The sequence below is a fragment of the Medicago truncatula genome, chromosome 6 (assembly GCF_003473485.1).
Source record: "Medicago truncatula cultivar Jemalong A17 chromosome 6, MtrunA17r5.0-ANR, whole genome shotgun sequence".
Taxonomy (NCBI): Eukaryota; Viridiplantae; Streptophyta; class Magnoliopsida; order Fabales; family Fabaceae; genus Medicago; species Medicago truncatula.
In genome coordinates this window covers 452,920-480,902 of record NC_053047.1, presented here as the reverse complement: position 1 = coordinate 480,902, position 27,983 = coordinate 452,920, and the positions used below count along the sequence as shown (strand labels likewise).

Genomic DNA, 27,983 nt, shown 5'->3' with positions numbered 1-27,983 from the left:
TTCGACTCGACTCATTTACATCCCTACATACCACCTTTTCATTCCAATGTGGTTTTTTACATGTTTTTCTTCTTCTTATTCTTACTATTATTTCTTTTCAATTAAAAAAATAATATTTTTTTTGATTAAAATTAAAAAAATATTTAAAAAGTTATACTAATAGTATAAATTAGTTTAATTTTTCAAATACATTATTATTACATTCTATCTGTGTGCGAGTGCGATCCAGTACTTCTCACTGTCAGAAGAACACTCTTTCTCTAAAACCCTAAACCCCCAAAACCTCTCAACACATTCTCTTCGCGCGCAATGCGTAAACCCTAATCGCGATTCCAACCAAAATGGAGAAGAAGAAGAAGAACATGGCGTTGATTTTGCTGATTTTTGCGATTACTGCGTTTGTTGAACGCGTTGCTGCTTCTTCACCACCGCATGCTTCTTCTGGTCCTCACATCGCTGATGTTAATCTTCTTTTACCGCCGAAAATGACTTTTCCTGTTCAATATCGACTTCAAGGAAGTGACGGTTGCTTCAAATGGTTCATTTCTATTTCAATTGATTGTTTTCTATTAGTTCATGAAGAATTTGTAGATAGATTTAATGTTATTTCAATTTGACTGCAATGAAGTATGAATCACCATGCTGACACTGACACGTAGACACCTTAGTAATCTGAGAAAACTGAAGTGATATAAGCTCTATTTGCTAAAACATAATGGATAGCTGATAAGCTAGCTCGGATGGGCTTATAACAGATAAGTTAGCGGATTAAGTGTAAAGTGTTTGGTAGATTTAACCGTTGAACTATCCGATAAATAATAAAGAACATGATATTTTTACTTCATATTGAATTTTCTTAGAATTAGATATAAAGGGTAAAATTGAGAAGAAAATGATAAGCTATAAGCTCAAATGCTACTTGATGTGGTTTATAAAAAAACGCTATAAGCTAGTAAAAAAAGTTGTAAGACCGTGAGAATACTGAACAGGTCTATTTTAGTCACATGAGCTTATAAGCTATAAGTTATTTGCTATAGGTTCAAATATTTGTCTTGCCAAACAAAGTCTGAATGTAGGCACATGTGTCATTGTCAACCTTGAATATGAAGTTTCAATGTATAGTGCTTGGTAGATTTAACTGTTTTTAGTAATACTGAACAGTGCATGAATGATACAAGTCTATCTATAGTTACTTTTTTTATTCACTAGTAAAATGAAAGCATGGGGAAGTTTAAATGTGTGTTTGTGTAAGTGTATTACTAAAAATGGTTTCTGAATGAACTTGATTTTGTTGTAACATTTTTCTTAATGACACAGACATTACTAATTTGAGAAAATTGGAGTGATTGAAAGTTGGCACATGTGATTGTCTTGTCCAACACCAAACACCTTCAATCAAGTGTTAGTGATACATAGTGCATGAATGATATAAGTCTATCTGTATAGTTATTTTTTTTTCCACTTAGTAAAATGAAAACTGGAGGACGTTTAAATGTGTGTTTGAGTAAGTATCTTACTAAAAATGGTTTATGAATGAAGTTCATTTTGTTTTAAATTTTTTATTTGATTAAAATTAAAATTGAGTTTGCAGTTCTTTTATTCCTGTTGTAAAACTAGATATAAATTTTTCCACCTAATGCACAAGTATATTTTATCACTCTTTGGTTATACTGAGATTTAGAGACAAAATCGGTTTTAATTCTAAGAAACTAAAATCGTCCTATTACATTCAATAGTGTTTTCTTGAATCAAACTTGATTTTAAAGGTTGTAGATTGCTTTTTTAAGCATGCTAGCTGTACATTGTTTATCATATCATGAGCAATTAATTACTTGAGGATGTTTTCGGTGGTGGGTCACTTGTGATTTTTGAATTATGAGAGCTGTATAATGTTTGTAAATATAGAACAAAGAGGGATTTGGATATTGAGTTTCTAAGTGGTGCTCATTGATTTGATTTGGCCATGAATTGTAATTCATTGTTATTGAATTCATCTTGATCGTTATGCGATTATTTATTTATTCATTCATTTGGTGACATGTTGTTAGGTCATGGGATCATCATGATATTCTGTCTGTTTTGCCCGAGTATAATTCAAGCAACAAGTGCTCAACTAGTGCGAGGCTGCGATCGATTGCCCCTTACAGCGGTCGGAAGGAGACTGCTGTTTATGCTACAGACGTGAAGACGGGAATTGTGATTCGTTGCAAGGTCTTCATTGACAACATATCCAGAATCCAGATATTTCATAATTCTATTAAGCTTGATTTAGATGGGCTTGCTACGTTGCATGTCCGCGCCTTCGACAATGAAGGTATTCTTCAAGTGCATATATTGGAAGTGTTGTACATAATATTGTGGCTCTTAAGTCATTCTATACCTGTTTGATATGGTTGGTTTTAATATTCTTCTGTATTAACCGTATAAAATTCTATTGCAAATATACTCTTTTTGTCATATTTTCTCTTGAAACCGTTCACATGACGAGATAAGGTGTGAGAAAACTTGCATCTTTAATAAACAAAAGACAACATCACTTTATAGGACCGGCATGAGAAATGGTGTGGGGCTTATTTTACTGTCTTTCAAGTTTACCAGACATAACTTGGGGAATCAACTATTCATCATTGCTTCTTGCTTAACATTTTTTTTTTTACCAATTTTAAGTTTATCCTACTTTCCTCACTGAGTCTAAGTCAGACAGGAAATATTTATTAAATTTCTCTGCTGTGCTGCAGAAAATGTGTTTTCCTCATTAGCTGGCTTACAGTTCATGTGGAGCCTTATGCCCGAAGCCAATGGACTACCCTACCGGCTTGTTAATGTTCCTATTAAGGATTCTCCCCTCAGTGACTGTGGGGGACTCTGTGGTGACTTAGACATTCAAATAAAACTTGAAGATGATGTAAGTCTGTTACTGTCTGATTTGAATGTTTTATCACTGTTTTATAACTAACAGTACATATTCAATATTATATCCAACCTTTTTTCATGGTCCTGTTTTGCAGGGTGTATTTTCCGATCTTTTTGTAGTAAAGGGAATTGAGATTGGCCATGAGATTGTGTCAGTGCATTTGCTTGAGCCACAGTTACAAAATATGGCTGATGAGCTTCTTCTCACTGTTGCTGAAGCTATGTCGCTTGATCCTCCCTCACCAGTTTTTGTCCTTGTTGGTGCAGCCGTTCCCTTCACCCTTAAAGTCATCCGTGGAAATATTCCTCAAGGTTTTCTCAAGTTGTTTAATTTTCATTTGAATAAATCTTTCATTTTGGTGCTTATGTGAATATGCTGTCGAAATAGGCATACAATTGTCATTTATAGCCGTTAAAAAAAATTGTCATTTATGTGTGGGGGGGTTATTTTTCTGGATTTTATGAGAATTCTTGACCTCTTGACATGTGCTCTTTTAATGGATTCTTCTGATTTGCAACCCTTTTTCTTAAAATTGTGCTCCAACATCTATTCCAGTCTAAGTATCTGTCCAAGGTTATGATTTGTTTGGATTGCATTTGACAATAATACCGCTACTGGTACCGTCAGAAAAGACTTTGGTTGTTGTTGTAGACTTGTGGTTACTGGTGTGTAGACCTCACAAGGCCCCTTCCCCTAACGTGTTTTTTTAGCCTAAGGAGCTTTGAATCAAATAGTAACTTTATCTAGATCTGTGGATCTATATCTAACTTGGAAGTTTATTTTTCCTATTGGATCTATAGGCTTCAGAAGTAGGAAAGAAAGTAAGGTGCTTTTGATTTTAACACTCTAGTGCAGTTGATTTGACTGGGTTATAACTTTGGAATTAGCTGGAGATTTCTTCCTCCTCATCTCTTGGAGCATAATCTTGCTTCCTTAGCATTATTGTCAGAGGGACTGAGTGGTTTGCTTGTTTGACCTTATTCTCTTCTTTCACCAATGTCTTTTCCTCCTTAGGAGGGTTTCTGACCCTCCGTCTCTGTTTTCATTCTAATCTTGTATGTGGACAGAAACTAATGTCACAACTAATGCCCGGTGCTTGCACTATAGTGGTAATCTATCAAGGCATATTATCTAGTCTTTTCTCTGGGTCCTACTTAATGTTTGAAACTTCCTATGCTGCAAAAGTTTCTGATAAGCTTAGACAAATATTTTATGCTCTGTTCCTTCATACTAATGACTATTGTATATTTGTTTTTGGTACGATAGTGTCAATTGTCTTGCCACCAATATCTTTTTTTTTTTTTTTTGCGTTTGTAGTGGTTGCTCTACCTTCACCACATCATCAGTGGTCTGCATCAAATGCTTCAGTTGCTCAGGTTGACTCGAAGACAGGGTTAGTGTATGCATCGAACTTGGGGATGACAGCTATCATTGTTGAAGATACAAGGGTTGCTGGTCATGTGCAAGTTTCTTCACTAAATGTGGTCCTGCCAGCTGTTTTAGGTTTATATATAACACCTTTGTCTAGTTCTGGTGATCCTGTGGAAGGACTTGAATCTAGTCCTCTAATGGCACGTTGGCATGTTGTATCTGGCCGTCAATATCTTATCCAAATAAAGGTTTTTGCACATGCTCATGATGCACAAGAGATTTATATTACAGAGGTAGTTTGCGTTATTCTACTCTGACTACTTTAATAACAATGGTAAAGTATGTGTATATTGACATATTCTATTTCTTCTCTGATCTTCATCTATTATATACATTTAGCGTTGAAACTTTAAGGGCTTTCTTAATGTTTCTGGAAGCATTTCTCTGCAGTATGCATAGTAAATTATATTATTTTTTTACATCCCAATGTTTGCCATATTTTCAAAAACAGAAATTACATACAAAAAAAAGGATACTAGGGGTAGCTTATCAACCATGCTTCAGTGGTATGAACGTTCCTTGGATTTGTATTGCTTTGATAGAAACTGACAACATACTAAGGAAATAGATGAATTTTCTAGGAGAAAGTCTCTCTTACAGCTTCGAGTACATTGTATGCATGGTAGACTACACCTAGAGTAACTACCTAGAGTTAGTTACAGTTGCACCTTACTTACTATAGGATAACAGTAGCTTAGCATAGCCCTGTAACTAACCTCTTGGAGTTGGTTACAGGTAGTTAGAACTCTAGCAGTCAATAAATAGGATCAATGATCATTGTAATCATTTAGAATTCATAATCAAAATGAGTAGGACATACCTTCAAACTTGCCTGTTGATCATTGCAAAACCGGCTTATGAGGTGAGGACTTCCCCCACTTGTAAACACATTGTCAGGACGCATCTCATCCAATGTGGGACTCTTAACCCTCACGCCCAGGACTGTACATCTGGAGAGTGACCCGATAGTGATGACATGATATTGGGTAGGCTCTGATACAATATTGGGCCATCACTAAAAGCATCATAACACATGCATTATAAGACATTCCAAAATTCATAAATTCGTTTAACTCGTCAGCATGTTGTCCATAGAGAAACAACTTAAATTGAAATCCATCATGATCTAACTCCATAACAATAATTTTCGCAGTGTTTTCGTCGACAACATAATCCTTCTCAACGTCAACTGTAATTAGCATTCTTATGCAACCAACCATATTCTAAGGGACCATGATGTAAACACCATTGTCATTCACAACATTTTTTGAATTTCGGAATCAGATCTTTATCCACAATAACATGAATCTTTTTTCCATTGTTATCTATAAGAACCATTTCCATTGATAATGGTAATTGAGATTTATCTAATTTGGTCACCAGCCATAATCTCATAACCCTAGCAATAAAACACCAAATATCCTTTTAATTCGTAACATCAACAATAGAAACATATGAAGGAACCATTGGTAAATTGTATTGGAGCATTCAGAACAAATTTGTTATTTTATCACTTTTGGTCTAATAGCCCAATACGATTTACTAATGGCTACTTCATATGATTTTGTTGTTGATGTTTCAAATCAAAATGATGATTGGTGTTTCATTGCTACGGTTTTGAGGTTAGGGGTGGCGACCAAATTAGATACATCAAAAAGCCATTATCAATGGAAATGGTGAAAAACAATTCGTGCTATTGTTGATAATGATCTGATTCTTAAATTTGAAAATGTTGGGAAGGAGGATGGTGTTCACATCATGGTCCCTTACAATAAACACGTGTTCAACCATCCATCTAATTTCCTCTCCCGCCCGTACAAATCGGAGATTATGGTTGATTGCATTGCATTTTTTTAGCTACTGTCGATGTTGAGAATGATTATGTTGTCGACGAAAACACTGCGGAAATGATTGCTGTGGAGTTAGATCATGATGAATTTCGATTTAAGTATTTTCTCTATGTACAATATGCTGATGAGTTGAACAGATTTGTGGATTATGGCATGTCTGATAATGCATGTGTTATGATGCTTTTTGCGAAGGCCCAATATAAAAACCTAACATGGTAGTAGAGTCTATCCATTGCGCCTGCTATCGGGCCACTTGAGTCACACTATAGTCCAGTCCAGGGCGTGAGTGTGTTAAAGAGTCCCACATTGGATGAGATATGGCCTGACAATGTGTTTATATAAGCGGGGGCAGTCCTCACCTTATTTTCACATTGTCAGGACATATCTCATCTAATGTGGGACTCTTAACAATATCCAATACTGCTAGTTGAGTCAAGTCATTCCGTATTGGTAAGACAACATATTTTAAACAAGGGAAAAAGGGCTATTGCTTTCAAAAGTTGTTTAACTACTAAGTGATATCTATGTTTTGTGCATTTTTCAACACATACGTTACAAATGTTGTAGGTGAAATAACTTCCCTATCAAAGTGTTGTATGATTCTAGGGTAATTTACGTCTTCCGCAGTCAAATGTGTAGGACACACCTTCAAACTTGCCTGTTGACATCAAGTAATGTACGGACCTCATGGCGTTTTATGATATTTTTATTTTACATTGCTACTCTAATTATATACCTCTGTATTGGGAATTTCATTTTTAATCATTCTCTTTGCTACATTATATGGATTGCTTTTCTGCTTTTTCTTTTGATAGTTCTTCAATCATAACATTCTTCATTGTGTTGCAGAATGATGATGTTAAGGTTTATGATTACCGGTCGGATTACTGGAGAACTGTGTCAGTTTCAAATGATATTGCCGTTAGACATGGCTGGCGGAATACTAAACTCTTGAAAGCTTACTCTCCAGGACTTGGAAATTTGACAGCTTCTCTGAGCTATCCTGGTGGGGCTGATGACAAAAAAGAGGTGATCATTCTTTCTTTGAGGCTTTCTTGTAGAAGCATGTTATTCTGAGTTTTCTCAATATTTTTTAGCCTCTTTTACTGGATATACACCATATTTTCTCCTTGGTCATTTCATATTTCTTTGTTGGTTGAGATTGGATAGTGGCTAGCTATTTGTTGCTTTATAGTGTTAGGAACATTCTATTTCTCTTTTGTGGACTTACATTGATTTTGGAACCTTGTAGATTATCACAGTTGTGCAAGAAGTCATGGTCTGTGATCAAGTGAAGTTCACCTTGGGCAATGAAAGTGGAATAATTGTACTGCCCTGGGCTCCCGGTGTTCATCAGGATGCAGAGTTAAAAGCTGTAGGAGGTTGGAAGCCTTTTCTCTTTGCTCCAATCTGAAATGACTAGCTTATTCTTGATATTTATGTTTATACTTTTGATCCCACTACTTGGTGTAGGTTGTGCAAAGGCAGAGAGTGACTACAAATGGTTGTCTTCAGACATATCTACTGTATCTGTGTCAGCTTCTGGTACTATCCAGGGAAAAAAGCCTGGAAAAGCTACTATTAAAGTGGTATCTGTATATGATTCACTAAACTACGATGAGGTAATATTATTAACTTCCGTTAAGTATACCATGTTTGGCTATAAGCCAAAATCTAGTGCCGTGAATTTGCATCTGTTCCTATTTTATCTAGTATGCTATTTGAATAGTAGGGGGAGTAATATGGCATGTGCTAAGCATATTGGCTTGGCTTATACAAGCTGTAGTTATTACTCAAAATTGTGCTTCACTTCTACCCTACGTGCTTTCTTTGTGAGTTCATCCCCTTTCGCTTCATTCCTTTCTAAATGGTATCTATATGTTGGTTCTTACCTAGCTACATCCGAAAAATTGCTTCATTATTCCAAAAAAAACTGAGTTTTCTGCCCAAATTTGATAAATTTCTTCTTGCTTAGTGGCGGATCCCTTCCCTTGTTCTTTTGAGACATTTTTGTTATAGCTTGTCTAGATTGATCTGTGATTCCCTTGTTCTTTCAATCACACAGTTGATATTTGTTCTACGATGTCTCAAATGTCTTCCGTCTATACTCTATTGCTACTTCATTGATTTGAATGAGTTCACTAGATGCTGACATGAATGGGATGAATATGATTTATGATATATTTTTTATGTGTTTTTTTAGCTTTATGTGTTGAATAATATCACAGATGTGTGTTTTTGCATCATGATGACACTAGTGAGGTTTTTCTGTAAAAGAAGGGAAAATGTAATCAGAATTTTATTCTCTCTGATTATACTGCAATGATTTTCTCATTATAAAATACTACAGAGGTGTTTTCTGTGAGACACTCCTTGCCATTTTTGTCTATATTTTTTTCTATCCATGCAGAAAATATTCATAAAATTTACTTTGAATCGCTTTGGATGTCTATACAATTCTTTCATGTTTTTATTTTCTTATATAGGTCCTGGTTGAAGTCTCCATTCCATCTTCTATGGTTATGCTTCACAATTTTCCTGTAGAAACTGTTGTTGGATCTCATCTTCAAGCTGCTGTGACAATGAAAACGGCAAATGGTGACACCATATTTGAGGATATTCTGAAATTTCCTTTTCATTTCACTTACAACAATACTGCCTGGTACTTTTGCTTATGTGGATGTTTCATGCGCAGGTGCCTTTTTCTACAGATGTGATGCCTTCAACTCTTTGATAAAGTGGAAAGCTGGAAGTGAGTCTTTTGTAATTGTCGATGTATCTCAGGAGTCGTCATACTTGGAAACAGTGCCAAGTAGTCAGCTCCATCCTTCAGATGTTGGCTTCCCTTGTTCTTGGACTTACTTATATGCTTCTAATACTGGTCAAGCTGTAATCCATGCCATACTTTCTAAAGAATATCACCAATTCAGTCATGGTCCAGTTGTCTTAAAAGCATCCGTACGTATTGCGGCATATCTACCCTTCATTGTACGTCAGGTAGGTGACGGAAACCACTTTGGTGGTTACTGGCTTGACTTGGCTCCAGCAGAAAATAATAAACAATTGCATAACTTGGAGGAGTTAAACCTTGTCCCTGGGACAAATTTAGACTTGTCACTTGTCGGCGGACCTGAACCATGGAGCAAACATGTTGATTTTATTGAAACTGTGGATGTTTTGGATGGAGAGAATGCTCTGACAGATGATGGAGTTCTCGTGCATCGGATATCTGGCAACAATAAGACTTTGTACAGAGTTTTATGTCAAACACTGGGAACCTTTGTAAGTTTCAATATTCCTTTGTTATTAGAAAGTATCCTAGTGTTAGGTCTGTTTGGGAGTTGGGAGGGGAGGGGAGGGCTTTGGGCGGAGAGGAGTAGAGGGGAAAAAAAATAGAAATCCTTCTCCGTTTTTAAAAGAGTGTTTTTGTAGAGAATGATGACTGAATGTTTATTATTAATGTATTTTTAATATTGAGAAAATTTATAACATTATAGATCAAATTTGGAGAATTTATCAAAGCCCTTCAAAACCCTCTAAAATCCTCCTCTAATGCAATTTTTGAGTTCCCCCGCATTAGGGGGATTTTGTATTATGAAGAAAACCAAACCCCTCCCAATACTCTCCATTCTTTCTGCTTCTTCCTTTTTTTTCAGATATCTCAATACTCTCTCTCTCTCTCTCTCTCTATATATATATATATATATATATATATATATATATGTTCTTTCATCATCCTTCATTCTCTTCTTGTAATCCATAATACTTTTAATATGAGATAGGAGTCGGAAAAGAATAACCTTTGTTTCAAATGACTCAGAGACTGCTTTTCAGACGTGGAAATTCAGTTGGGGATGATCATCCTCTGCCTTCTGTAGCTGAAGCTTGGCTACCAGTGACATGTAGCATTCCTTCTTCCATTGTACTTATAGCTGATGAGCCAGGTAGACATTTGACCCAGTGTTTTAATAATTGACAGCAGTTTTTTTTTTTTTTTTTTTAGATTTCTGCTTCTTGATTGAATTGTTCTTTCCAGTGAATGAACATGAAATTATTAGAGCAGCCGCTCATGCTGAGCGTAGTTCACGGAGACTTCGCGATACCCCTATTACTGTGGCAAATGGGCGCACTATTAGAATATCTGCAGCTGGTATTAGTGCTTCTGGAGAAGCTTTTGCAAACTCATCTTCTCTGAGTTTGAAATGGGAACTTAGCAGCTGTGAGGAACTAGCATATTGGGATTATGCATTTGATATTGTGAAGTCCAATGATTGGGAGAGGTTTTTGGTCTTGCGAAATGAATCAGGATTGGTACTGACAGATTTTATTCCCAATAATTTTGTCATTATTTACTGCTTGACCTTTTGACAGTTTCTGGTAATTTAGTTGTGTGTGAAAACTTGCTGTTCCAAAAATATGTAGACAAGCTAAGTAAGTGTGCGTGAGCTTGTAATGAGTGTACCTAGTTTGGCAAAAGTGTATTTATAATCCTATATCATTGGAGTATATCTTTGTTTTTTATGGTGTAGTAGTCCTATTTTCTTATTAATGAATTGTTAGTTTTGCCTCAACGCTTCTCTATATCCATGCTCAACCTATAAAATAACCTTTTTTTATTTGCATCTCTTTGCAATTCAAATGCCTTGGCCCCTTCCTATTAACTAGTCCTGTATTTGTATAGTTCTTTGAAACAGTATCAAACCATTTAAGTTGATTTAAAGTTTCTTTTACTCATACAACATTATTTTACATATCTTGTTATAGTGTATGGATAACTAAAGTGACCTTAAACTCTTTCTCTTAGTGCATTGTTCGTGCTACTGTTACTGGCTTTCTTGGTGGCTTGGGAGATGATACATTTCACCAGTTTCCTCAAACTGAAAATGTGCTTACAGATGCCATTCGTTTACAGGTATTATTATCCGTTGAACATAATTCTTTAGACTGTGAAACTTGTTCTTTTAAGTGATTAAAAATGAATAGTTTATAAGTTTAATGGTTAAGTTCTGCATCATGTCTCTGCATTTGTTCTTTAATGACGGGACTTTAGAGCAATTATGTTGTTATTATTGCTTTGTCTTGAGAAGTTGTCTTATCTTTATATTGGTCGACAATGCAGCTTGTTTCTATGCTAAGAGTTGATCCAGAGTTCAGCTTGATATATTTCAATTCTAATGCAAAGGTAACACTTGTTGAAAGATGTATTCTTATATTCTAACATTTATAAGTAGGGGTTGATGCTTGGTCTTTTGTATCAATTTAATATCTAGTTATTATCAAATGATATTCAGTTATTTTTTTCTCATCTTTTTATCCAAAACTTGTACCTTCAACACGGTTCTCTATATCTGTTGATCATTTCCCAGAGTTAGAGGAACTCATGAATTATGAATTCTTGTTTATGGAAAAAGTCAGGATAGCTCCCATTGTAGAAAAAATTGCAGAACCCACAAATTAGGATTAATTTCTCATTGTAGACAATTGATGATTTTTTCGTACAGGGTATATTCAAACTATACTCTTTTTTTTGGGATGTGGGGGTGAGGTTCTCCTCTCCTCCGTTCCAATGCAGGTCTCTGCCTTGCATGGTAGTTTGATTTGCTTTTCTTGCTCATATCTGTGTTGCAAATATGTCCCACATAACACTTTTTGTTCATGAAATTAATCTGTTATTACATTTCAGTAGAATTATGGACTTTTTACTATACTGTACACATGCCTTCAGGTAAATTTGTCAATTACTGGGGGGAGCTGTTTCTTGGAAGCTGTTACAAATGATTCTCAAGTGGTGGAAGTTACTCAACCACCAACAGGATTAGAATGTCAACAACTGATTTTGTCCCCTAAAGGATTAGGGATAGCTAATCTGACTTTATATGACATGGGGCTAACTCCTCCATTAAAAGCATCTGCACTTGTAAGCTCCATTTTCAATCAATTTTGAATGGCTTGATATTTGAAGAAAATGCTTGGTTTTGATGTCCATACCTAAATATTTGGATCGATAAGTGTATTTTGCAAATATAATGTCATTGTTATGATCCTTGTCTGTTAGAATGTCTAATTTCCAATCACCTTTATTTCTGCATGCTTGTGACACTTAATTTTGTTTAACAAGCCACACATTTTTTATTTTTTTTTTGTCTTGTCAATCAGACCTAATTATCAATACAAAATCTTGTAATTAGCCATACCAAATTTTGACCTTTCCCTACCTTAAGGGAAAAGACTCATTATTTTCTAGTGCTATTCTCAATTGAGTGAGTAAAGTTTGTGATCTTGCAGTGAAGTTTATTGACTTGTGTAGGAGTTCAAAATTTGCTTTAGTTTCGTATAATCTTTATTGCAACACATCCTGTCCTAGCTCTCTGATGAATAGGTAATGTTGTTTAATGTTTGATGCTTTTAATGGTTGAATGTTACAGGTCCAGGTTGCAGATATAGAATGGATTCAGATCATGTCAGGGGAAGAGATTAGCCTAATGGTGTGTCTTTTCTATTCTTGTATTTTGGTTTAAAATGGTTTAATCTAGAGATTTCATTGGATGGCCATATATGCAGCACATAATTACTTCACCGATAACAGGTAGAGAAAACCAAAAGAAAGGTGGAGTAACACTTTGTAGCCTGCTAAAACATGATGCTATCATAGTTAATTAGTGGTAGCTTATAAAAAAATAGTCCATTAAAAAAAATAAAAGAATCTAATCGTCCATTCCGTTGACATTTGTCTCTAGCTCTTAACACTGTTGCGGGCTTTGGTGTTTTCCTGCTTTCTTGTTGAATCACATTAAATCAACTTTGTCAAATGCTCTAATGGATTCTTTACTTCTTGGTTGGCAAGTTGTGACAACTAAATCTGTCTTGCATTCCACTTAGGAGAGTAAGCACAAAAATCTTGAGTGTTGAAGAAATTGGGGCTTTTAGTGTGCGGAAGAAATGAAACAGTTGTTAAAATGAGGAATGGATAAATGTCGCTGCTTGTATTCATGGATACCATCGCATTCCGTGTAAATCCTCTTTGAGCAGTGATACGGAATGGATAATTTCTGATAGATTCAACTGGTATAAAGAGATAGAAAACTGAGACAAGCAAAATAATTGGGACATGTATATCCCTAAATTTTTTATTACTGTATTCTTGCTATGGTGGTCAGGAAGTCTGCAAAGTAGACACATACAAGGGTTAATTCGAGATCACCCTAATTCATTCTTAACTGAATCCTCACCGAGGCACTAAAGGCCTACATACTCTGCTGATCCACTATTTATTGATTTCATTCATATATACAGTCAGCGGTCCCTCTTCTCCTTGATACCCTACCTCACATATGCAGCTTCCCATCCCAGGCCCGTAATGCTGGGAGCCAGTTTTCGATTATGATGTGTGTTCTGCAGTGAAGGGGAGCCTGACACAGTGGCTGGAAATGTTGCCATGTGTCTAGAAGGTTATGGGTTCAAATAATGGAATCTGCCTCATGTTAGACTTCCTAGTTACAATAGATCCTCAATGGATCTGTGCCCCTCCCCTCGACCCAGCACGTGGAAGCTTTATAGCTCTAGGTTGCTCTGTTTTGGTACTGGGTATTGTACATGCTTAAATTTCCCAAAGTAGTGTGCATTGATTCGGCACCGAGAGCTGAATTGTATGTGAATGGAGAAAAATCCAGGGCATTATTTCTGACTTTCTGTACAGTTGCTATATGTATGAAAATAAAGAACACAGATCATTCCGACAAACTGAGATATTTACAGTTTCTATTGCTCATTAATGTCGTTTTTAAATATGATCATTGATTGGTGGATATGTATTCAGCCTAGAGTCTCAACGACAATGATGTACTATCCTGATCTTTACAGGAAGGAAGTCTGCTAACTATTGACTTATTGGCCGGTACAAATGGAGGAACCAGTTTTCATGCTTCCCAGGTTTGAATTATTTTCCCTATTTAATTTAATTTAATGAGCTGCAATCAGTTTTTGTGCTTGGCATATTTTACCCTGATCCTTTAGGACATAATCTTTACTGCCTTGAATATGGTCAAGAAGATTATTATTATTATTAATAATATTATTATTGGTCATTTTGGATGTTATCGTCCCCATATTCACCTACAAAAACATGTCAGTGAGTTTTTTCTACTTCAACTTGCAAACTAATGATTGGAAAACTATGATGCAGTTTGTTTACATGAATATTCATGTTCATGTGGAAGATACTATAATTGAGCTGCTTGATGCTGACAGTCTGTCTAGTCTTGATGGTAGACATGTTAATGCGCCAAATTTTAAAATAAAGGGGAGATATCTTGGAATTACAACCCTTTATGTAAGTTTATTATCAATGTGTATAAACCCGACCTTAATCTAACTATTTTTTCACGGACTTCTGCAAACTCAAAAGCTTGGTCATTATTTATTGAAACCAGGTCAGCGCTCTGCAACATTTTGGACATGTAATACAAAGTCAAGCTATTAGGGTGGAAGTGTACAAAGCCCCAAGAATACACCCCCATGAAATTTTCCTGCTACCTGGTGCATCATATGTGGTATGTTCTAAAGTACAAGTGTTGTTTCTTCAGTACTTGTTTAACTTGAAAATGTGCACTTCTAAAGAATCACATACCACAGTATTCTCTTCAGTTCGTATTTTATTTTTCTGTTGGAAAAGGCAACGTTGATATCTTTTAGAAACAGTACTCACATTTATTTCTATGGTCACAATTCATTTAATATCTCTATTTATTTGTTTAATTGATGCCCTCAAATATCTGTCACTAGTTTCAACGTTGTCTTCATACAAGTCTTTCTTCCATACTTTTCTCTTATCTGAATTTTTTATTATTTTCTTGTGATTATTTATCGGATTTCACTTGGGTGTCATTAGCTATTGGTGTCGTTGTTTCATTTAGTGTATTTTAGATGAGAGAGAATGATGGATGAATGATTAAAATAAATTATTTAGATGAGAGTTAGTTAAGAGGGATCTAGGAAAAAGAAACCAAAGGCCAATGGCACCGAAGTGAAACCCTTATTTATCTTCAAAATTTGGTTTTTCAAACTTGGGCTATTGTGATTTGTAACTATCAGCACTATTGTTTTCTCATTCTCAGTTTTATGATGATGGAGTTTTATTTTCTGTTTGCTTAGCTTACTGTGGAAGGTGGCCCATCTCTGGGTGTTCATGTCGAATATGCAGTTGAAAGTGATAAAATTGCAAGTATTGATAGATATTCTGGACGGCTCTTGGCAAATTCTATTGGGAACACAGTAAGATGTTAAATCCTGCTCATGGTTATTATTGTTACATATTTTTGTACTTTGGCTGAACATGAGTGTTTATTGTCATATTGTAATGGTTGTGATACAAGGACAGATAACTTCCTGATGTAAAATATGTTGAGCTGTGGCATTCTCAGTCTTATAAAATGAGTTAATCGTATTTTTACAAGTCAGTTTTCAACACAACATCACATGCTTAGTTCACAATTTATATTTTTTCATGTGGAGTGTTAGTCATTGTGGTAAAATACTATCCCTTGCTTGAGATACCAAGTTTTTGTCTTTTCACTCCTACATTAAGATAGATTTTTCGTACTCCAAATCCTTTAAAATTTCATAATTTATTTATTTCATAAACGGAAAATCTATTATAAATCGTTCTCATGATCTTTGTCTAATCCAAGGCCTCATAACTATTTTCAGACAATTCTTGCTAGCGTCTTTGTGAATGGAAATACAGTGATTTGTGAAGCAAGGAGTATTTTAAGGGTGGGAGTTCCATCTACTATCAAATTGCATATGCAGAGTGAACAGCTAGGAGTTGGCCGCAAACTGCCAATTTATCCGTTGTTTCCTGAGGTGACAGTTACAAATAAACAATGAAAATTATTCATTCCGTTGTGTATTCCAAATGTTAATGTTGACGACCTTTTTGTTTTTGGTTTTGCTAGGGAAATTTATTTTCTTTCTACGAGCTATGTAAAAGTTACCAGTGGACTATTGAAGATGAAAAGGTTTGCTTTTATTTTCAAATTATGTTTTTATTTCCATACCTGTCCCCCGTCCACCTTTTCAATACAAGTAAGAAATGCATTAGGGAGCACTTATGGATGCAATCAAGTACACAATCTATACGATAGTCATATCTCCTAGGAATCGAAACGCCATCATTTATGGTCTAAAAGTCATTTGTCAAGGAAGAAACACCAAGGAAGAAGTGTTAGGTTCAGAAGGAAAGTGTGTTGTGGTCTTAAAGAAACAACAACTTTCAAATGAAGAACCTAAAACTCCTCCTGAAACGTATCTTGCTGTTAGTTCTGAGTGCCAATTATACATAGATGTGGACCACTTAAACGAGCCTGAGAGTATTCTCTCTATATACTGACCATTTTTAGCACTAGGATTGCATCACCTGTAACATTATATTTTTGAACTGCCACACCATAATAGAGACTTCAAAGCCAAATAAAATTGAGAATTGCTGTTGACACATATGCATTGGCTGAGAAACACGAGTAATTTACCCAAATGCCCCTCGGCAGTTAACTGCCGAATTATGGAACTGGCTGCAGTTAACTACCCAAGAGAACTTCAGCAGTAAACTACCGAGGAACACTGAAAACTTCGGCAGTTAACTGCCGAGGAAACCTCAAACCTGTTTTTTTTTTTTTTTTTTTTTTGACAAAAACTATAAATTGTTATTAATAATATTTATTGATTTTGAATGTTTCAATCATTATTTTGGTACGTTCAAACAATTGCAGTATTATACTTATGCATATATATCTTAATAAGAATAGCATTTAAATCAGTGTAAAAATTAAGCATTTGGATATTGTTTTGCACATTACTTAAATAAAAATAATAATAAAAAAATCGTGAAAATAATTGTGCACAACGATTTTTTTTAAGGTATAATATGTTGTTATATTTTCTACATTAAAATAATTGTGCACAAATTTTTTTTATTTAAGTAATTTGTAAAACAATATTCAAATGCTTAATTTTTACACTTATTGAAATGTTTTGAGTACTTAAATGCTCTTTATTTTTTTGGTCAAGATTCAAATGATATTCTTATATATGATTGAAACATTCAAAATCAATAAATATTATTAATGACAATTTATGGTTTTTGTCAAAAAAAAAAAAACAGGTTTGAGGTTTCCACGGTAGTTTACTGCCGAAGGGCATTTGGGTAAATTACTCGTGTTTCTCAGCCAATGCATATGTGTCAACAACAATTCTCAATAAAATTTGAGCTGCTAGTATGGAATCTAGTTATTGACTATCTCACCATCTGTCTTGCATAAAATACCAGACTGCGATAATGATATCCCTTATTTCCTTGGTTATCAACATGCTTTATCCAATGCACAAGTCCATTCTCAACCCAAAGTAAAACAGCTATCAAAGCTAATATGGCAGGTACTATTGCTTTCAAACCTGAGAGAAACTTCTACTACCACACACCATATCATTGCAAAAAGATACTATAAACCTACCGACCCCTGCCAGACCATAAAACTATCTTTTTTGGGGAGTAATTATTCTGTCCTTGTTCTCTGTATATTTTTGGATAATCAATTTCTTTGAAAGAAAATCATACTCAACACTGTAAGATAGTCTAAAGAATTGACTTTGGTATGTTTCTTTAGGTGCTGACTTTCAAGGTGGCAGGGAGCTTGCATGGTGAAAAATATGGGAGTGCTTCAGAAGAGAGTCAAGTTGGTGGTAATTTTGATGAGAATGACCTGGGCTTTATAAACGTCTTGTATGGAAGGTATTGAGTTGTGCATCTTTCTTGTCAAGAATAAAAGCATGCAATACTTTTTTGTTAGACACTTAAATATCCGAATCCAAAAAATGGTCTTATGCTTCCAGTTTATACTTTATATATCATTGGTCGAGTCTTTTCAAGCTTTATATTGGTTTTGTGTAGTTTCATTTTTTTCTTCTTGGGCTTTTCATTAGACAATCATCTGATAGGAGATAGTGGTTTGTTTAATATATGTACCGGATCCCACACCCATTAGGAAAGACTTTGGGGGTTGTCGCTGCTAAATTTAATTCCTTTTTGCATGCAACATAAAAGTTTATGGCTGTAATTAATTTTATTATTTTATTTTATTTATCGATATGTTTTCCTCAGATAGATATGATTCAGCTACTGTTTTAAATCCCTAAACCTTTTAGATCACTGAGTCTGTTCTCCTTAAATATAGTGTCTGACTTTCTTTCTCATGTAATACACACAATATACTGTTATGTATTCAATTTATAACTTGCTATAAACATTTTAAAAGATACAACATAGAAATATGTAATTGAGCACCTTATATTTACTTATTTATTTATTTTGGTCAGATCTGCAGGCAAGACAAATGTTGCAGTGGCTTTCTTTTGTGAATTTTCAACTTCTGGGTCAAAAACACAACCAATGTTGTACAGTTCATCTTTATCAGTAACAGTGGTTCCTGATCTTCCCTTGGCTTTGGGGTTCCCAATAACCTGGATTCTTCCTCCCTATTATACAACTACAAGTCTTTTGCCTTCCTCCTCAGAATCCTATACACAATATGATGGTCAGACTCGTAAAGGAACCATCAAGTATTCCTCGTTTAGTTTAGATAAAAATGCCATGCAGAAAGATGCCGTGTTCATTGATGGGGATAGAATTAAAACAACAGAAGCTAATAATCTTGCATGCATTCAAGCCAAAGATCGTACCACTGGTAGAATAGTGATCGCTTCTTGTGTCGAGGTTGCTGAGGTATGGATTTTATCTTTCACCTGCTATTTGTTTGAAGACCATTTGTTGGCACTTGCATTCTCTGGATTGTCAAGTTTTAATTTTACACAATGGGTATTTAGAGCTTTACATGGTTTTAAACACGTATAACACAGTTTGATTGTGCTCATTAACTGCGATAAGCGAGTGCTGCTCTGTGTTGCAATAAACTTTGGACATGCTAGTGTTCCTAAGTCTTATTTTGGCAAGACCTTTGTATTTCAGCTCAGGGTAGGGGTGGAACAACCCTACTAAACAATCTGGTGCGTCAATTTTTAAATTCATCCAATTGCAAAGTGCAATGGTTGAATTTTATGGATTGGATAGTGGATGGCCAATAAACCAGCGAAACATGCATCAATTGTATATTTAATTATTAATCATTAGATTTACAAGAGTTCAATTGAATCTGAAATCTATTGTCTAATATTTAAAATAAGATTTTTTTTAATAGGTAAACATTTCAGTTATACATGTGTGTATATAGTCCTAAGGAAAAATAATTCTGTAGTTTTAGGGGGACAGAGAGAGAGAGAGAGATTATTATTAGAGAGAGAAGCAGTGTCATCAATGGCTGCTTATGGCACCAGCCAAAAATCCCCAATATAAACAGTTCCGGCCTATGGTGGTAATTTGACCACACTGGATAGAAGTATTCAGTAAGAGAAAAAATTACAACGTTATAATATAATTAGAAGTGGACAGATTGTATTTTTAATAAGAATTATGCTAGTAACACACTTTAACACACTTTTTTATTGGTGAAATTCATATCGGTCCCACTAAATTCATGAGGATCCCACACACTTTTGCGGGACCTATTTGAATATCAACCAATAAAAAAGTATGTTGGAAAGAGCTTACTCCCTCCGTTCCATATTATAGGATTCACTTACAAAATTTACGAGTTTTAAGAAAAATAGTTGCATTAATTTTATTTAAAATGTGTTACTTTATAAAGAAATCATTAATGCATGTGGAATTTTGAAAAATTTCTTATATTAAGGGATTAGCAAAACTCAAAAGTGGATCTTATAATAAGGGACTGAGGGAGTATAAGTGTTGTTAGCACTCATGTTTTACTAAATGGGACTTGATGGATTGGACTTTTTGATGGTTATTTAATTGATCATAGATGCATTAATTAATGGTTTGTTTTTTTATCAATCCATCTTGGTCAATCCTACCTCTGGTTGCCGTTCTGTCTCAGCAGAATAAGTATATCTACAATGCTAATCAGTTATAGTCTAGACATATGTAATTTTTTGGGAATTCTAACTCACCATAATTTCGATATATATCATGATCAGGTGACTCAAATTAGAATAGCCAGTAAGGAGGTCCTGCTCAAAGTGATTGACCTTGCTGTTGGTGCGGAACTTGATCTTCCAACAAGCTTTTATGATATTCTAGGTATCAACTCCCCCTTAATCATGAGTCACGGTAGGAACTTCAAACTGAAAGTACTCATATTTTATTGTCTTCCTTTGGTTAAACAGGAAATCCTTTCTATGAAGCATGCAATGCAGTGCGTTTCTATGCTGAAACTAATTACCCTGATGTTCTCGCCATAAACAAAACAGCTGATGGAAAAGGGAATGTCCACATCAAGGTTTGTTGATTGTTTTTATTAGAAATATTTTTCCTTGCCTGTCTATGTTCTTCGGATTTCGACAAAAGGCAGTATAACAACCTGCAGGTTGTACATTTGCAGAGTTTTGGAACTAACTAGACAGATATAAACCTTTCATTGTTTTCACCGAAAAATGTACCACATGGTTTTTGTTTGGGTTGAAGTTGTGGGGTTTGGGATTAATTGATTATTATGGAAGGAAGAGAAAGAATAAAACTGTGCATCGTGATTATGACTTGAGCCGACCCCACTTGGTGGGATAAGGCTTGGTTGTTGTCGTTGTTGTTCTTGTGATTATGACTTGATACAGAAGGCTAAGTAATTAATCTTATTTTAAAAGTTGATCTAAGGTATCCTAAATCACTCTAAGGCATCCTAATTAATCCTTATTTTTACTTAAAGTTGATCTAAGCTGTCCTATGAGATATTATTTTTCATTAATTCCAGCAGTTTCTAATGAAGTGAAACCTGCATAGTCATATTAAGGTCAGGCTTCACTTTATTTGTACTTGTGGTTTAATTTAAAGAGACCCTAGCTCTGTGTGTATAGCATCAGAAAAAACTCATCTGTTTTAGAATCAAGCCAGATTTTGCCTTGTCTAGTACTTAAATTTGCTTTATGTAGAATTGGCTTGCTCAATTATGTAAATTAACGTTCTGTTTTGACCGACTCAATGTTGAAGGCAATTCGGCACGGGAAAGCTCTTGTGCGTGTAGCAATTAGTGAAGCACAACAAAAGTCAGACTACGTGCTGGTAAGCATTAGCTTTTTGCCATACACTTTAGAACAGTAAATTACTGTTCTACATGCAGATCTTGATCTTATGTCACATGCCACATGTTATGAACCTATATTTCAATGACAATAAGGAAATTGTTTCTTGCTGATGCACCTAAACATGGCTATAAACTGGGCAGGCTTCTGAAATTATTTATTATTTATCTGCCATAATTTCAATGACTGTAAACATTATGTGCTCAGAATCACACTGAAGCTGAAGTTCATACCTGGCATTTTGCCTTATAACTGCAATTATTTCTCTCAGCACTACCTAAGTAATTGTCCTCTGTTCGAGTAATACTTGTTAGGTTAACTACTCTGCCCATTATGTATCTCACGCCCGTATTTCCTCTGTCCTATTTGATTCTACTGAAACATCTCTTTTTGCAGATTAGAGTTGGTGCCCATGTATATCCTAGAAATCCAGTTCTTCACATTGGAAGTCCTATTAACTTGAGCATAAAAGGTATGGTTTGTTTGAATGGTTGCTGTTAATTTATTCTTCTATCAATGATTTCTTTCTCAGGAATAGTTATGTTTTTTAAGAAAAATGTATCTGATTGTGGTTAAAAGAAACCATTTGCTTACTTTCACCATACAGCTTAAGCTTTTGGTTGAGTTAGTTCATGACTGGTATCAGAGGAGAAACAGGGGAAATGAGCAACTCTCTGGATGATGGAGTTTTTGGTATATTAATCAAGTCCATTGCTGCAGTGGACGAAATTGATTTATGAAAGACTGGAAACATTGGCCAACAGGCGTACTTAGATTTACAGAAATGCATTGTGAACTAAGTAGTTTCGAAGCGGGGAGTAATAGGCTTTGTGAACTAAGTGAGCGACATTGAAAATAATACAATTGTATAATAAAACTGTAGTGAACTAGAGAGAGAAGGTAGAACTCACAAGGGGATCACTGGACTATAGCTAGTGAGTATGAATGTGTATGTGATAAGCTAGAGTCCATACATATCACTGTATCAGGCCCTGTAAAAATGATTGCACTCCTAACCATATAGTTTATTGAAATATATTTACTTATTATTTTGTTACGATATCCCCGACTTCTAGAATTTACATCATCCCACACTTATGCCATGTTCTACCCATATCAATCATACATTCTACCTATGCTTGCTTTGTAAACCTGGAAAGTGGCTAACTGTTCTTTTTTCAGTTGTGCAAATGAGTTGTATATATTTTTACCTTTAAATCTTTTGACCTTTATACTTTTTCTTCAAGAAGGTTAATGCATTTTATCTTCATGTTTCAGGATTGAATGATAAAGTTTCTGGACAGTGGTTGACAACTAATGAAAGTGTAATATCAGTAGATCCGTTAACTGGAGTGGCCAAAGCTATTGGAGAAGGTTCAGCCCAAGGTGCTAATTAACATTATTTAATTACATGCAATGAACTTTGTGATTGTCAACTTGTTGTTGTCTAGAGTTTTTGCTTATATCAATCCCTATTGAAGTATGTTATTTTGAACAGTATATTTCCATTACGCAAAATCAAAGCTGCAAACAACAGTTACAGTGTTGAAAGGACATAGTATTTCTGTGGATGCTCCAAAAGGGATGTTAACTAACGTTCCATACCCTGCCAAAGGATACAACTTCTCTGTGAAGTTCAGGTTTGTATATTATAATTTATAACTCCAGACATGAACTTGGTTTAAGTTACATAACCTTTGGCTACTTTTGTGACCAATTCAATTGCAACAACAGCACCTATGGTGAAAGCCTTGATGCACCAGGAGGAAACAAGATAATTTCATTCGACTGTAGAGTAGATCCGCTATATATCGGGTACTCTATCTTTATCATATTTATCTGGTATGACCCTTTAAGTAATTGATTCATTCTTAGACATCTTTTATGTGCTTTAACTGAAGGTACGTCAAGCCATGGCTGGATTTGGAAACTGGCAACTCATATTGCCTGTTTTTCCCTTACTCACCGGAGCATTTGGTGCACTCAATACCCAAGTCGGAAGGCATTAGACCAGACATATCTGTCTCCATATATGCTTCTCTCAAAGAACATGAACATGTTTTGGGATCTGCATCAGCTCTTTTCATTGGAGGCTTTTCTATAATGGAAATGGGCAAGGTATGATATACTAACATGGAAAAATTGGATCCATGATATTTTTTGTTGCATTGACATTACTTGAAAGTACACACACATGTGCATGTGTCTCTGTGTGCATGCTTGTGTGTGAAACCAGTGTTTGATTTATGAGGCTGAGTGCTTTCTATTTTGTTAGGACGGTCTCTTGATCTCATGTTGACCAATTTGCCATCCTTTTTGCATGCAAAGTTCTGAATTGCAAATATAGCAAACCCATCAAAATCTCATTGAATTTTTTTTCCCTCCCCTCAGGGTCCAATGCAGCTGAATCTGACACCAGAGTTTAATAAAACTTACATAACCATCGTGGGAAATACCGGTAAGATGGCATATCACAGTAATTTTTTATGTTAGAAATAATGTAAGGTATTATGTGTATTTATTTAGTAAATAAGGAAATGTTGACCTTTGGGTTTATTGTGATTATATATAGACTCAATCCTAAAAAAATAGGGAAATAAGAAAACAAATAGTAATAATGAATAATATGAAAACTAATCCCAAGATAATCTAAGATTATTATTATATAATCCTAGAAGAGTAAAATACTGTAATATAATATAAAAACCTTATCAAATATTTTATCATATTCTAACTGAGGGGAGTATGGTGTTTGGATTCACCCCGAGGACTCACACTTGAGAGGCAGAATGTTGGAAATTCAACTGTAATGAAGTCCAAGATTAGATAATAATTTTTCTGTCAGGTCATAGGGCTATATTCCTTTTTTTTTTTTTGGTCAAGAGGGCCATATTCCTAAAAGCAACAGCTAGGTTCTTTTTTGAGGGCATAGTTGCTACAGATATTTCATCATTGTCTTCTACCATATGTAATACTAGTTAGTTGGGTGGCTTATCACAGATGTCGAAATTCACTGGAATCGCCGGGATTTGATTATGATTGCTCCCACCAGTAAAGATGATTTTGGCGTCCGAGGTTTTGCGCGTTATGAGGTTTGTGCTCCAAGGCTAAAACATTACCTGAAAAGTTTGCAATTTACCAGTAAAAATCTAATAATTATTTTTATTATAAATTTAAAATACACAATTTATTTTTCTTGTTCATGTTTCCAGGTCAAACTGCTGAAAGCCGAGAAATTCAAAGACAAAATCATCATCATACTCCCAACCAATGGTTACGTATTCAAAGAGCTTAATGACTTGATTTCCACCAGCTGTTTATAAACATACTTTACAATGGGAAAAGTCACATGTTTAATTTATCTTTTACTTGTTTTACAGGCCAGAGAATGGAAATAGACATCACCTATGAACCTGCATCCGAGAAAACAGCACTATCCAATGTAACCATGAACAAAGCCCCCTGGGCAAGCATCTTTGGGTGTCTCCTGTTACTGATTCTTCCGATCGCTGCCTTCATATATTTCACAGACAGACCATATAGATCGCAGCAAACAAGTGCTCCAGTCACTGCAACCATTGCATCACCTGCAACTTCATACAGAAGCAGTCCAACCGGTTCAAATGAAATGTCTCCTCGGACACCACAACCATTTGTAGACTATGTAAGAAGAACGATCGATGAAACGCCGTACTACAAGAGGGAAGGGAGAAGGGTTAATCCACAAAAGACATATTAGAATTGTTGATAATTTTATACGCATCACTACTCCCACATCCACATCAGAGGCGGGCACATAGATTCGTACTTGCATTCACTATCACTATGTTGTATTATTTTCAAACTGACAATTTTGGTCACTACATGGTGTTGTATAAATTTAGGCATTTGTGATAGTTACATTAAATATTTATCTGGCGGGTAGGTTAGTGAAGTGTAGTGATCCTGTTTATATTCAACATGTGTATTGTAATTGCATTACATTGCTTCTCCAATTAGCTAATCTCCGTTTCTCTTTTATCTTTTTTAAAATGTTCTTGTGTATTATCATTTTTTTTTCTTAAAAAAAGATTGATGAATCAAAGATGGAAAAATCAAAACAAATTATGAAATTGTTTATATATTTAAAAATTTGCTTTAAAAGAACAATTACAAGTAATTTTAGAAGGGAGTCGTAGGAATAAAATATTAATTCGATTTGGAAATGTAAAAGTGAAAGTCAGATAATAAAATATAGAAGATATATGATAAGTGGGAGTAACGCATCTTAGTGATGAAATATATGTAAGTCGGGTACATGGAAACTGGACTTATGTTGTTCTTACTATGTTGTTGAATGGAGACTGTCATTCAAAAAAATTATACTAAACCAAATTTTTAAAGAACCTTGGAAGGGTCATTCATAAATTTAAGAGTACTACAAAACTTAATGTTATTAAATATTGTTCACCAGTAACCAAGACTTTGTCGAACTCTTCACACAAGTTCTGCATTTGTGAAGTTCCTATGATCACAGTTCTCTCCATAAGCTTTGCCGCAATCCCTGCATTTGTCACTACCATATGTGTATTGGATGTTCATGAGATCATTTTTATACAATATTAAATATTTTTGTCTCTTTCACGATCACACGATGGGTCTCTCACACCTTTTCAAATACGCCACAAATCCCCTCCTCGCTCTTGCTCGCTCCGCCGCTTTTTTGTTAGTTATCTGCTTCTTATAGAGCAAGTCAAAGAAGCGTCATGCGTCAATGCAACAAAAACAGGTTTATGTAGTAAAATAGTGAAATATACATTGACGAATCATAATGTTCTTTTTTCAGTCATCCTGGCATACAATTCAATTGGAGAGATCTGGAATTACTAACCAAAGATATCTTGATGCCGTATTTAAAGAGGTTGAGATAAGGAAGAAGGTATACTTTTCCGAAGAAGATTATGAAAAGGAAAATGCTAAATGTTACGAAAAACTCACACACGAAAAGCAGCACGAACGATGATAGTTTTCAATTTGGAAATTACAATTAAGCTAGTTAGTTAACTGACAAAAAATTACGAAAATTGTTCTTTTCCCATCATGTTTTGCTCACTTCCAAGTGCACGTCCAAAAATGCTCCAATGTGAGTTAAATCGTTCGGGTGTTTAACACAACGTGAGTTAACTCACACTGGGTTATACACATGCGTGAGTTAATTCACGCTGAACCCACATTTACGTTGCGGGTCCTTTTAAAGGTCGGACAACAACTCGTTTCTTCATTTTTCATCTCAAATCACCCAAATTCAAAATTATTTCAAGTTCAAATCAAACAATACTTCAATAATAAGTAAGTTTTCATAGTCAAACACCATTAACTTTTTGTATTTATATGTTAGATTTCTCTTATTATCATACTTACTTTAAAAGCTTATTATGTCAAGCAGATGCTTAACCCTAATAGCTTTGTTAGTTTTCCTCCCAAGGAGAAATCCTAGCAACACTCTCTCTAATACTCATTCTCTTATTGGTTTAAATCATTGTGACTCTAGACTTTGAAAATTGAACCCACACAAAGTGGTGTGACATACATTGATTTCATCCAATAAAAAAGTGAGTGCTAGAGATAGTGTTGAAAAATGAGTATTGCTAGCATTCCTCATGTTGTAATTGCATTACATTGCTTCTCCGATTAAGCTTATCTCAATATCTCTTTTATCTTTTTAAAATATATTCTTGTTTATTGTCATTTTTTTTCTTAAAAAATGATAGATGAATCACATATGGAAAATCAAAACTTTTTCTTAAAAAATGATAGATGAAAATTAGCAGATAGAAAATGATAACAATTTTGGAGCCAAATTAGCAGCAATTAATGCCAACGAGTTAACCCTAAGAAATTTTGGCTCCAAAGTATTTGGCTGTTTGAAATTCAAAAATCAAAGCTAAATGTTTATACGGTTCCCCACTCATCCCATCTTTTTGGTGCACTGAATGCTTCCCAAGTTTATTACTATTTTCTAGCCTAATTTATGGAAGTTGCAACCAATTAATAGGAACGACTACGAGTATGGCATCTCATTGGAAACATGTTCAACTCCACACATGTGAAGAACCACGCTGCATATCTCTTCTCTAAGTCACCTTTGTCTTTTACCCTTGAACACAACAGTTCCATTCACCCAAGTTTCTTTCTAAAGATTATCAACATAGGTATGTAATTTGTTCTAAGTAAATCAACATATCTTCTTAATTCAGCTCCACGCTTCTCATTTGCTTCTTCATGTCAACTTCTTGATTGTTCTCCTCTATTTTATTTTTTCAGGATGCTTATGGGTTTTGCATTATGTCTATTTATCATTTATTTTTGCACTGTTTTCAACTTACTTTGCAAACCAATTTGTAGTCTGAAGGCTTCCTGTAGAGGTTACATATTTCAGTTTAATCGTTTTTGCCTCCAGTTTGAGATTCCCACTATTTTCTTTGTTCACTTTCAATCTAAAAAAATCCTTTATTTTAATTTTGCTAAACTCCATTTTAATTGTTAGTGTTGGTTATCAACCATTGCTTGCCGGTTGTGAAAAAATATTTCTTATGTAAAACCATGCA

The 27,983-nt window shown here is 34.9% G+C and overlaps 1 protein-coding gene across 3 annotated transcripts; it reads left to right on the top strand.

The window, feature by feature from the left end:
• Positions 1-202: 202 nt before the first annotated feature.
• On the top strand, positions 203-25,428 carry LOC25495140 (nuclear pore complex protein GP210). 3 transcript variants are annotated; one of them, XM_013595308.3, is made up of 36 exons: positions 203-538; positions 2,049-2,314; positions 2,739-2,905; positions 3,009-3,225; positions 4,232-4,578; positions 7,045-7,224; positions 7,448-7,577; positions 7,669-7,817; positions 8,682-8,793; positions 8,891-9,477; positions 10,016-10,139; positions 10,232-10,506; positions 11,000-11,107; positions 11,315-11,377; positions 11,921-12,112; positions 12,621-12,680; positions 14,056-14,124; positions 14,378-14,524; positions 14,625-14,744; positions 15,346-15,465; positions 15,901-16,056; positions 16,149-16,211; positions 17,856-17,980; positions 18,565-18,970; positions 20,299-20,401; positions 20,488-20,600; positions 21,305-21,376; positions 21,793-21,868; positions 22,675-22,782; positions 22,895-23,036; positions 23,131-23,211; positions 23,298-23,514; positions 23,788-23,854; positions 24,397-24,488; positions 24,609-24,669; positions 24,777-25,428. In XM_013595308.3, the coding sequence occupies exons 1-36, from the start codon at positions 342-344 to the stop codon at positions 25,133-25,135; spliced, it is 5,871 nt and encodes a 1,956-aa protein (XP_013450762.1). In that variant the 5' UTR covers positions 203-341; the 3' UTR covers positions 25,136-25,428. The 3 variants fall into 3 exon arrangements, with proteins under 3 accessions (XP_013450762.1, XP_039691000.1, XP_039691001.1); XM_039835066.1 differs by having other exon boundaries at positions 23,128-23,211; XM_039835067.1 differs by lacking the exons at positions 203-538; positions 2,049-2,314; positions 2,739-2,905; positions 3,009-3,225; positions 4,232-4,578 and adding an exon at positions 6,812-6,871 and having other exon boundaries at positions 23,128-23,211.
• Positions 25,429-27,983: the final 2,555 nt, after the last annotated feature.

Excerpts from the sequence above, each read along its gene's own strand:
- LOC25495140 (XM_039835066.1), top strand. The coding sequence starts at position 342 with ATGGAGAAGAAGAAGAAGAACATGGCGTTGATTTTGCTGATTTTTGCG. Across the intron at positions 2,315-2,738 it reads CCGCGCCTTCGACAATGAAG|AAAATGTGTTTTCCTCATTA; the intron begins GTATTCTTCAAG and ends GCTGTGCTGCAG. Across the intron at positions 14,745-15,345 it reads TACCTGGTGCATCATATGTG|CTTACTGTGGAAGGTGGCCC; the intron begins GTATGTTCTAAA and ends CTGTTTGCTTAG.